The sequence below is a fragment of the Cryptomeria japonica genome, chromosome 9 (assembly GCF_030272615.1).
Source record: "Cryptomeria japonica chromosome 9, Sugi_1.0, whole genome shotgun sequence".
Lineage (NCBI taxonomy): Eukaryota > Viridiplantae > Streptophyta > Pinopsida > Cupressales > Cupressaceae > Cryptomeria > Cryptomeria japonica.
In genome coordinates this window covers 476058798-476071421 of record NC_081413.1, presented here as the reverse complement: position 1 = coordinate 476071421, position 12624 = coordinate 476058798, and the positions used below count along the sequence as shown (strand labels likewise).

Sequence of the window (12624 nt, the reverse complement as noted above, 5' to 3'; positions counted from 1 at the left end):
CGAGACTCCAGGAGGATGTCGCGATGGTCGATCGGATGGAGAGATTGTTGACTTTTGTCCGCACTGGATGCAATGAAGAGTTTACGAGGTGTTTTGAGTCTGGCGGGTGGCTTGAGACGGAGAACCTAGGGATGCTGGAGGCTTGGCACCTCACTGAGGGAGTTGGAGAGACCCGGATGCAGTCCTTATTGAGACAAGTGGAGCAGGCCTTCCGAGAAGGCTACTTTGAGCTCCAAAGGACACAGCATATGGCATCCACTGTTGTGGCCTTGCGCGTAGCAGCAATGATGGCTCGGGATGAGCTGGCTGCTAGGTTTCAGGAGGTTGAGGCTACATTGGCACAGACTCAGGCGGCAACGGACATTCTAGTAGCAGATAAGTCTGCCTTGGTTAAGCAGTTGGAGGAGGAAAGGGCAACCAGGGCGAGGACGGAGACACAGTTGGAGGAGAGAGCATCCAGAGCTCTATTAGAGACCCAATTGGCTAATGCATTGGAGAGCATCGACAGGAAGGAGAAGTGTTGGAGGCAGCCTATATGGTTAAGACTGCAATGGAGAGGCAGATGGTGGCAGAACGAGATCTGAAGAGGAGGACTGAGCAGGTGTACGAGCTGCGTGGGCGATTGGCTTCCACCACTACACCACCACCGGTGCCTTCTTCATCAGGGACACCCTCTGCACCCCCTTACTTTTTGATTTTGGGTTCTGTTGTAGAAATGCATTCCCCATTTTGTTTGTAAGTCGTCTAGAGACGACCTTGATGTTGGCGGTAATATTGTATGGGAATAAAACAATAGTTAATTAGGTAGTACTTTACTTTGTTAGTAAGCTAACCGAGGGATGTGTTGACGTGTCTAAAATCGCTGAACTTGCGACTTCATCCGGCCAACGCAGAATAGAATGTACTCGCTGAGTATCCTATCCTCTCTTGAGATAAGGAAATCCCTAATGCTGTTTCTTTGATCAATGGGGACGACCTCAAGGTTTCGATTGTCAGGTCTTGACTGCAGGATTACTTAGTAGTCGATGTGATTTGCTAGAAGCACAAGGGGACTTACGATTTGCAACAAGCTGGTCTGCTGTGATTCTCGAATTACATAATAAAGAGCAAAAGGAAAGGGTTAGGAGGTCTAAAACTAACAACACGGGTATGTGGGTAGACGGATTCAACATAACCAATTCCTGCTTGGCCAGAATAGCTCACAACCTTGCAGGAACGGTGCAATCTTCAAAGGGACTTGGAAGATTTTCAAACTGGAGACGCACGGCTAAGCACCCAATTCTGGTGCAACTCAAACAGACACCTGCAATTGAACTAAGCACAATCGAAGGCTCAAGTTAGCCATACAAAAGGATACACAATCAGTATATCCTCAATGGTATGAGCCTGAATCTATCAAATACCTGCACACCCAAAATAGAAAGATCTATCTAAAATGCTGAAAGAAACCATGCAAACAGGATGAAAACAAGACAATAAACACCAAATCAATGTTTATATATTGATTTCAACTGCCTATTACAACAATTTATGCAGCATCTCTATGCTACTGCTTAAAATCTAACCTATTCTAACTCTAAAATCTAACTCTCTCACCAGAGTCTAACTATTTAACAAAAATCTCTAACTATCTAACCCTTTACAAAAGAAAGGCCTCTGCCTTTTATAGATTTTACAATACGAACCAAAAACTAGGATGGACTGCATCCAAGGGTCCTGATCTGCCTTCCAGAAACTAGCAGCCTTAACCCATGCCCATTAAATTCTCACTCATCCATTCAACCACAATTTCAACTACCTGCCACTATTTGGCTTCAATTTGAGTCTATCCTGTAGTTGGACATAACTGTCCACAACTGACTTGTTTCCCCTTTCTTTCAGAATATTTGAGTGGGACCTACAAGCAGTTTTACAATAAAACAATTTCAGCTTTTTAGAAATTGAATTCCTGGAATTAAATCCAGCTGTGTGGTTTTTCTCGAGAAGGCATAAACTTGCAGCATTCAGAGTGTTCTTTAGTCTTTGGTCCCGGTGGTGGACTTCATCTTTGTTCAGCGGCACGATTCCCAATGTTTGGTTGCTCTCACGCTCCTGCAGCGCGTTCCCACATCTTTTTTCTTTTCAAGTCTTCAGCGCCTGGCCTTGATTGCGATCCTTCTTCGATTTGCATCTCAGGTCTTTCTCCTGGTTCTTTAATGACGTCCTACGACCTGCGAATGATCAATTTCATTTCAATAAATCAATTTGAAAAATTAATTAATTTAATTTAACAATTATTAAAATTTAACGCCTAGAGGGTCATTTGAAAATTTCCCAAGTTTTAACGCTTTTACTCCTTCCGCGAGTTTAGTTATTCCTGGCAATTTCGGGCAAGAGGGGCGTTCGAAAACTTTTAAAAACTTTGACATTTTCACTTAAAGGTCCAAATTCAGCCCTTTGGGCACTTTTGCCAACTTTTCACTTTTTAACATTTTGGCTAAAAGGTCCAAATTTGGCCATTTGGGGCATTTTTGCCAACTTTCACTTTTTAGATTTTCACTTAAAGGTCCAAATTCGGCCCTTTGGGCACTTTTGCCAACTTTCACTTTTTAACATTTTGGCTAAAAGGTCCGAATTTGGGCATTTGGGGCATTTTTGCCAACTTTTCACTAAAAAATGCGAGTTTTGGCACTTGGGCGAGTTTGTCAACCTTGGCACTTTGCATTCTTTATCTCCTTTGTATCCCTTGGCGAAAATCGGCATTTCAACGTCATTGCAGGCCTTAACTCTTTCTTCACTTTTAGGCATTTTGCGAGAATTGGGGAGTTTTAAGTTCGCAATATGGCCCTAGAGGCCGAATTTGGTTTTAGCGGCACTTGACCGTTCATATCCCCTTCCTCTTCCGCAAAGACAGAAAGGCACAAACCGGGGGGTCCCTGTCCAAGACAGGGATGGGTGTGTGATTTGCACAACAGGATGGTAGTTACGGCCAATGCTCGCAAAACAAGATAGCGTAAAATTTGAGACATTACATGTTTTGTTTTGTTCGCTGCTACTTTACTATTCGATGGCTGTATGCTTTTCATTTGTTGTTGTTAGTCTATGCTTATCTTTTTAGTCAACTTTTTTTAAAGGGTTTTGAGGTGCCTTCAAAAACCTGTTTACCTCTAATCAAAAACTTAATTGAAAGTAGTAAATGTCTTACAGTCTTTAACAAGCATAGGAGGTTCCCAAAATAATTGTTTGATTGTGTGATTGTTTGGAAGTTCCCAAGATAGTTACCAAATGGAATTAAAGTAAACCAAGAAAGAAATTATTATATGCACATTCCTGTCATTTGACCAAGCTGAGCTTGTGCAAGATTATTCTCTATAAAATGTAATTATCATCTCCCTTTTAATTCTACTGATATTTTCTGTTATTTAGGTATCTATTTCCATTTAAATAACAGAAAGTTGTGTTAGCTTATAGCTCCAAGCCACAATAGTAAATATGTGCATTTTTAGTTTGAGATATTTATCAATGGGATTGGATTATCTGTCCATCTTCTTTAAGCTGTAACTTGACTGTCTGAGAAATGCAATTGAGACTAACAGTTTAGGCACTTTTATATGAATTATTTACTTGATGTTCTTTCCTTTCAGCTCTAGTTTTCTCTTGAGTAAGTATAACTAACCTTCCTTTCTTTTTTCATAATAAGATCTCTCTTCAAGGAAAATTCATTCATCATTAAGAAAAAAATGTTCAATATAGTTGAATATCATCAATTTTTTGGTTTATATTTGTGATTTCAGTTCTCCTAATAGGCATAAAGTCTTATATGTCATCTTTATACCTAGGTCACAACTTGTCTCCCAAACTTTAACCTAAAGCAGCATCTCTTGTAGGTTTAAGTGGAATGTTTCAAAACTTATTCAAAATGAGTGCCGATAATATTTTTCAAGAGCCTTGTAGAAAAAAAAATGTTCAATATAGTTGAATATCATCAATTTTTTGGTTTATATTTGTGATTTCAGTTCTCCTAATAGGCATAAAGTCTTATATGTCATCTTTATACCTAGGTCACAACTTGTCTCCCAAACTTTAACCTAAAGCAGCATCTCTTGTAGGTTTAAGTGGAATGTTTCAAAACTTATTCAAAATGAGTGCCGATAATATTTTTCAAGAGCCTTGTGCATTCTACATCATATTTTTCCTCTATTTTGGGCTTCATGTGTATTTTTGACTGATGCTTTATATGTTATTTTGTCTGCAAGAAGGACTTTCACTAATGGTCATAAGGCCATTCCATGGATATATAGCATCATCCTTAATCTTTTAATAAGTTTGTTGTTTATTATCTTGCAGGCTTTCATTATTAATTAACTAATTCTTTGTTCATCTAAAATCATCGAGATACCTTGAAAAAGATCATTGGGTTGAATTTTCTGAAAACAGCATACCTCTAAATCTGCTCCAGAGCGATGGAGGGTTTTGACAGCTTCAACGTTCCCATTCTGAACTTCTCTATATAACAGCTCACCCTTAGATGGCTGAGCTCCCATTCCTCACAAGATCCTGTATGGAAATTAGGGTTAGTGTCTCACTTGAATACATACCTCATGCAAATGTATGTCTAAGAAGCCACTCGAACATGAGAACAGTTAATCTTTAGCTTTCTGTGCTTACATTCGCTTACAAATTCATATATGTTAATTGGGATAAGTAGTGTCTCAATTGATATAATGAAGATGCATGTCTAAGAAAGCCACTCTAACAAGAACTCAGGAAAGAATTTTTCCAATTTCAAAATACCGAGGAAAGCATATTTTCAAATTCAAACTATCAAATTATTTTCATAACCTACAAGAAAACATGCATCACTTGTACTTTAGAATTTTATTGAATTATACTGGGATAGGATACTTTCATTACTTGTATCAAATATTCTGGCATTTCAGAATATCTCATGCAGGTTTCCCCACGAGACTAATTAAGACAAGCAGTTTTCTATTTGGAAAAATGTATAAAATATCAAATTATTATTCAGAATGATTGAAAAGATGTGAATATTTAATGTTCATGAGTATACAAACTAGCTCCATTACTATTGTGGACTCCAGATTTTCCAATTAAAATTTTTTCATCATCAAAACAATGGGTACAAAATGTCACACACAAGTAGCTACTATATAATAATTAAGCGCAGATACAAAAAGAACAATGACACCTGCAAGATCATAAGCAAATCAAATAGGTATTAAGAGCCAAATTACCTAACCAACTCATATCTGATATATATATTGGAGAGAAATAGAATCAATTGGACCACAAATTAATTTAGCGTCAGCTTTCAAGTGTGAAATTCACCAAGGAAACCAAATTCTAAGATATTAGCAATAACTACAACACGTATGCTACTCTTTCAAGTTATTATTAATAATGAGCTTCCACCTATCTGTGAGGCCCTGTGCTTATTATTGCATGTATGCTTGCTTGCATACATCATGTCTGTGTGAGACATGACATGTTTGGTCACTAACTAAAAATTCAACTTCAAAAATAAAGGATTATATGGGAACTTCACCAGTTCATACTTGCATGTATACATGCTTACAGACAAACAAACAAACATACGGATAGGAAGATAAATATGCAGACAGATTAAATAGATAGATGGAATATTATACATAGAGACACATGCATCTAAAGATTATAATTTCTTATTGTTCTCCACCTTCCAAATCAGGTCAAATTGGGAAGAACCTCTATCAGTACATGTATAATGTAGGAAGTAACACTAAAGCACTACAGTGCTGCCATTCTATATAGACTCTATGTCCTTCTAGTGCTCTGCTTAATGGCATCTATTTTGTCTTAATTACCTTTAATACCTTTAGACTATAAAATGTGACTTTGCCTTCATATCACTATGAATGCACGAATCATGTAACACTGGAATTCTGACCTTGATTTTGTTCATTGGACATTATGATGCATTGTCAATGATTAAAATATAAATAAACATGATGCTTAGCATGAAAAAATAGTCCACTTATGTATTATTATACATATAGTTCCCAGTCTAGATATTTTACAGTGATCATTACCAAATGATAGTTGTTAAGTGTTGACGTATATTTTTGAATGCAAACTGCCTTGACTCTGTCTGGTTTCAATGCACACAGATTTCAGGAACACTCAAAGACCAAACAGCTATTCAAGTGGGCATGTGTGGCTCCAATAAGCGTGGGTAAAGGAATCAATCTAATAGATGGCTCCAAGGGACTGCAGCACCATTGTGTTTAGTTAATTGCACAAGACAAACATTGTGATTTAAAGGGGAAAAAGGAAGAGATGATGAAAATTAAATGCCACCCATGGAAATAAAAAGGTGAGATAATTTAATGCCATCCATGCAAATATAAACAAGGTAAAAGAAGAAACCATACACATTTACACAATAATTTTTTTATTAAGGATCAAACAGGTTTTAAAGGGACCCGAAACCCAATTTACATCATGCTGCAAAAAGCATAAAACCAAAAAATAAGCAATCTACCATCAGCAAAAAACCAGACAAGAACAAGACAGCAAGAAACAATAGGAGAGATCAAAAGAACTATTTAAGATTCTTGAGTGCTTCTGCAACTTCAGCTTCCAGCTGAGACATACTCAAGGTAATCTTCTTAAACTCCTGAATTTCCTGAGTGGACTGATCCACAGCACGTTTCAGATTGGCCCTTGTACACTTGCACAGCCCTTTGTCCTCCTCCTGCAGCAGTTGACCTTTGTCCCCAACCTCCAAATCAACCACCTGGCTTCTGCTCTGATGCAGTTTTTCCAGTCTACCCAACATGGTGTTCATGCTGTTAGCACTATTTTTCACAACTTTGTGGCTAATGGTAACCAAGGAAATGAGGCTGTCATTAGTGTTTTTCATTTTGATTTCAAGACCTTGAATTCGCCCCTCATTACACTTACACAGGAGTTAAACAAACTTAAATACTTGTAATGTCCCCATTTTTGGAGGCAGAATAATTAATTAATTTAATTAATTGAGTTGTCCCAATTAATAATATTTCTTAAAGATAACTTAATTGATTATTTTAATTAAAAGTATTAAGTTAATTATTTATAAAGTTATCAAATAAATAAAAAATTAAAAAATAACTTTATATTTAATTAATTTAATAAAGTGACTTAAATTAATATTATATCATAAAAGTCACTTAAATGAAATAATATTATTTTAATATTATTTCTAGAAGCTTCTTGAAAGGATGGAGAAAAAGTATAAAAGAAGGTCAAGTTAAGCTTCTAATCATTGAGGATTTGATATTTGATTTGGAGTTCTTCGTGGTGAAGGAACCAGCTTGGGTTTCTAGTATTCTACCATTATTGGTCATTAGGAATGATCCCTCCCATTGATTCGCATAACTGAGGTGGTGAAAGATCCTCCGAAGGGTTGCATTGTGGTGGAAGATACTTCAGTCTTTCACATAGGGCTTATTGAGCTTTGTTAAAGCATCCAAGGAGTTTGGTTTGGTATGGAGCCTTCATTTGTGGGTTGATTGATTTCAGTTTTGGCATCCATTTATTGAGGGCAGATAGGCACTCCATTTAGGAGTAATTTGGAGGTGATTTTGTGAAGTTTGGAGGTGGTTCTCAGATTTATACAGGTCTACCATGAAGGTTGATCAGACCACATGAGAATCACATTTATGTTCATTGCATTTGATAGAAGGGACAAATTGTTCTGGGTATTTGACCAATCATTTTCCCCAGACTAGACCATCATTTCCATCATATTTTGAATGCTTTCCTAAGTTTGAAGGTGACATGAACAGTGATCATGAACAGTGCCATCGCTACAGTGATAGTGAACAGTACCGCTACAGTATATGGGCATTTGTATTGGGTATTGCTTGCTTCTTCACATCGGCATTAGGCAATCTTATAATTAGGTTTCCATGTAATTTTTGTAATGCATTGTGTAAATGATGTTCAATTTACATTCAATATGCAAGTTTATATTCTACTTTAATATTTATTTTATCTATCACTGAATTGTTATATAAATCTGATTGCCTTCTTTTATGTGGCAGGAGAGGAGGAGCATTTATAAATTTCAATGTCCATTCTCACACATTTCATTTGGTATATGTAGTGGGCTGGGTACGGTCAAGCGATGCCTTGACCGGCCGTGTCTTTTGGACATGGCCGATCAAGACATCACTTGATCGTGCCCCCTCGCGATAATGATGCATGGCATTTTATTTACCAACCGGTGCATATATTAAAACACCCGATAATTATCGGTGGTGCATGGTTATATTAACACCCGATATAATTATCGGTGGAGCATGGTTATATTAACATTATCTTTTACACCTGATATAATCGGTGTATGCCAAAAGGTGTATCCTTAACACCCGATATAATCGGTGTGAACATAGACTAATCTAAATATCAAACGATAGTTTAACCAATAATCATTAAGTCTTATTTGCAAGAGTTTACTCGATTTGTCAATCGGTGAATATGAATAGATTATCAAATTTGGATACTATGATTAATATAAAGGGAATGTTTATCAATTGACTGCTTGAGTTTATTCATTTTAATAATCGATATGATAAATGATTGAATGAGAGACTTCATTTATCTCTCATTCAATCATTTATCTTACCGAAGCTACCTATACATTAACACATTGACCATATGTCTTCATTAGGGGCATTGCTGCTGTAGATGTCATTTTATATCAGATCTTTCTTTGTAATGGATTCATGAATGAAAGTCTAGAGTCATGGTATCTACATGCTCTATTGTATTTGGAGATTGCATTTAATTAAGGAGGAATAAGTTGCAGGCCATTATTTGATGATATGTCCATGATGATAGTAGTTTGCATGCCAAGTGTTTGTGAAAATGTCTCTTGGCTGTAGGTGCACATTTTTCATTTGAAATTCATATATATGGATTGGAAAGATCAAAAGAAGTCATTTATGCATTGAGTCTATAGTTTAGATATTATAAAAATCATTTGCAAGCATTTCTTGTGCCTTGGTGTCAATAACACGCAAAGTTATCAGACTGAACTCAGACCAGCAAGCTAAACGTTTTGTATGTGAATTGTTTGACAATATTCCTTGTGAAATTACATCAACTTGGACAAGCGATATTATAATACTAGATAGCAATGGAATTTAGTCTTAAATTTTCCTTAATCGTTTGAATGAGTTTTGCATTGCTAGCATGAAATGAAAGCTAAAAAAATAAGATAGCATTATCTAAAGCTCTAATCAGTCAAATTCACAAGATCTATCAACAATGGCATAAATATTGGTATTTAACAAATTCTAAAATACAACAAATAGATGCATACAAGGAGAAAAATCCCTTAAGGATGATTACGTAAAAAAATTAACACCTGCGACTGCTAGCCTTGTTCTAGTTAAAGAACGTGCTTATCAGATTGGAAATAATGAACATTGTATTTAAATTATCAATATGGAAAAATTACAATGAAGCAAGCAACCAATGAATGAAGGATGAATGGGAGCTCCAAGAATATCTTATAATGCAATAGAAAAATGATTTCAAGGTCGCAATGTTGTTGGTTACACCCTTCTCATATCAACTGGTGGAGGCATGAATTGTTGTCATCTAACCACTCTGTTTCTTAATTGTTCCTTGATTTTTAGGAGGTCGTGAGAAACTTTTCCACTGTTACCAATCTTTGATTGGCTGCAGTTGCATGTTTGTTAGTACTGATTGATGCATTTCTAACAGTGAATGCAAATGGTAGATCTCACATTGTTGAGTTGTATAATATTGATTTGCCAGCTGGTTAGTATAGTCAGCAAAATTGCCATAATAATAAATAATGTTTTGTTAATGCTTTGTTAGTATACTTGGTAGTGTAATTAGTTGTTCCCGAGAAGTTGTGGCAGTTGCCAACAATTGGCAAGCTTAACCAATTGTCAAGCACTATATATACTCTCATTGTTGTATTGGGAAGAAGATATATGATTGTACACATTAAACTTGATAATAAAGAATGTATCTTTCTACCATATGTTGTGTTGAGTACTGTTAACTGGTATTATTTCTGGTATGTTTAAGTTTCTATATTCTATTTACTCTACATAATCAAGTAAGTCTCCTTTGGGAGTAAACATTTTAGCATGAGTGACCGAGAATGGTGACGGGAAGGATGGTGGAATAATGGACCAACCAAATGAGCGACCAGATTCATCTGAGGAAGAAGACGATTCAAGGCTAGACAAGTTGACACAAGACATGGTGTGTTTGTGGGAGGTGTTTGTCAACCAGTACGTTCGACGGGAGGCTCGTGAAAACAAGGTCCTCGAGAGCATTGTATGGGATGCCCTAACAACGAACGGCGTCGTCGATTGTCTTCTTTCTAGACTACCAAGGTTGTGGCACATAACCTCATTTCCCTCTAGGACCTGTGCAAGGACAAAAACCGAGAGCAGCGTCGGCAACAAATACTGCAATAGTATGAAGAGAGAAACTATAGGGAGGAAGAAGAGAGGGATACAAGCAGACGTCGTACCCTTGGCAATTAATGTCCCTACAACCAAACAAAGAAAGAAAGTGTATTGCAAACACTTGGGAGCAGAGAGAGGGATCAATGAGAAGATCTCTTCACATCAAGGAACAAGGTGACAGACTGTAATGTCCCCAAATTTTAAGTGACGACAATTAAATTGATTTTTTATTAAGTTATCAAAAAAAAAATGAAATATTAAAATGATAACTTAATATTAATTAATTTAATTATATAAAAGCAAATAATAAAATATTAACTAAGTCACTGAATAAATTAAGGGACTTGAAATGGGCCCCACTAAATAAGTTGTTGCATTCCCTCCTTAGGCTACGTAGGCACTGAAGTGGGCCACATATTCTATTGAACTAAATTATTTAATAAGTTAAGGACAGGATATAAAGTGGGTCCACACACAGCTATCCACCAATAATCCATGCTGAGTTGGTAGAGGCTCCAAACTTCCAGTTATTTGCTTGATTTATGGATCGCATGAGTTAGAGGGAAAAGAAGATTCCCTTGGAATCTTTGCTAGATGCCAAGTGTGGGTCGGTTTAGGGTTTTTGTAGCATAAGAAGGTTGTCGTGGGTTTCTGGGGCAATCTATCAATCATATTTTTCAATCTTTTCAGCTCTGTTAATTCTGCACCAGCAGTATCCAGTCTTAACAACAACAGGAGGATGCAAACCCTTCATTGCGTGCATGTGTGGACGAAACCCTACACATTCAGTAGTACTACGGCAGCTATATTTGTTCACCATCAGGCCACTCAGGGCCATAAGCAACAAGAAATCATCAATTTGTGCTACAGCAGGTCTGAGAAAAAGTTTATGAGCATTTCACAAGGATTCATCAACAAGATTATCAGGCCAAACAGCGGATCTGACCACTTCAGACACAGTCGCACCTTCTTCTCTACGTGGGAGTTCAATAAAAAATAAATAAGAGGGTTTAACCCTCAGAAATTGTGTCAGACATCATTGTTACCAATAAGCATAGCTAATCCAATAAGCTGTTTCAAGAAATTGGGTCAGGAAAAGTCTGTATGAACGAATATGTAGGTTAATTTATAATTTTAGAAGTTTTTTCCAGCTACAGCTAATAATTGTGTCTGATCTACCAAATTCCTCAATTAAAGCTGATTCATTTCATTCTGCACCAAATAAATTCAATGGAGCTAGTGTAGCAGACGAAAAGCAGCAGGAACCAGCAGATTCATTAATCCAGCTGTATAAGGAAACTTCACTAGGCACATGCAAGATCTCTGGTAGACTAGTTCTTGGCTATGCATGTCATAATAGATCAAATCATTTGATTTGTAATTGCTGGAAATAAAAATCAGAACTCTGTAAACTTCATTTCAGTCTATTCTTGCTTTGTGTTCTGCATTTGTTTTTCCAATCAATGATGTCTAATTCTCAAGCTTAAACATTCAGAACCAAAAACCAAAAACTCACCTTTACAAAAGAAAATTTTGAAACTCACACACGCTGGTCAAAGGAAAAACCAGACAACAAACCCTATCAGATTGTGTTGGAACTCAGACGGGATATTTCACAGACGGCAACGATTACGAAGAATAGTTGAAGAGTCCCAGAGTCCAACAAGGAGCAAAAGCAGAAGTGTCAATCAAAGCCATAGTCAAGAGAGGCAGAGACCACATACGTGCAGTGAGTGGGAAGAAGTTGCCAGGAGCCTAACACTCCTAGACGAAGTAAAGGAGGATCTTGCCGACCAAGCAAATAATCAATCCGCACACTTAGTGTCGGATGAAGGGTCCGACTCCAACGAAAGTAGCTCGTTCGTACAGTCGATACATAACGAAGAAGACAACAAAGGGACCTCTAGATCAAGGTTGCCAAGATTTTTGAACATAATTTGCACTGCATTAAGAGCCCATCCATAAGAGAAGAACTAAGGATAGGGGGCCCGAACCCAAGAACCTGGGGAGGAGAGAACCTAGAAATGAGGAAGGTAGCCGAGGTGCCAAGGACACTAACAATGGACATGTAGAGGGCTCCCGTGTGGTCAAAAGTGCAAGAAAAGTATTGAAACATGGTTGAGAGTGAAGCAGTCCCATAAGGTTC

General features: G+C 37.1%; 1 protein-coding gene across 1 annotated transcript in view; it reads right to left on the bottom strand.

Moving 5' to 3' along the window:
• The window catches only part of LOC131075969 (putative E3 ubiquitin-protein ligase XBAT34), a 229201-nt gene that overhangs the window by 164417 nt on the left and 52160 nt on the right, over window positions 1-12624 (bottom strand). The window contains exon 2 of the mRNA XM_058012970.2: window positions 4422-4536. Within this exon, the coding sequence (XP_057868953.1) occupies window positions 4422-4523 (102 nt within the window). The 5' untranslated portion in view covers window positions 4524-4536. The remainder of the gene's footprint in view (window positions 1-4421; window positions 4537-12624) is intronic.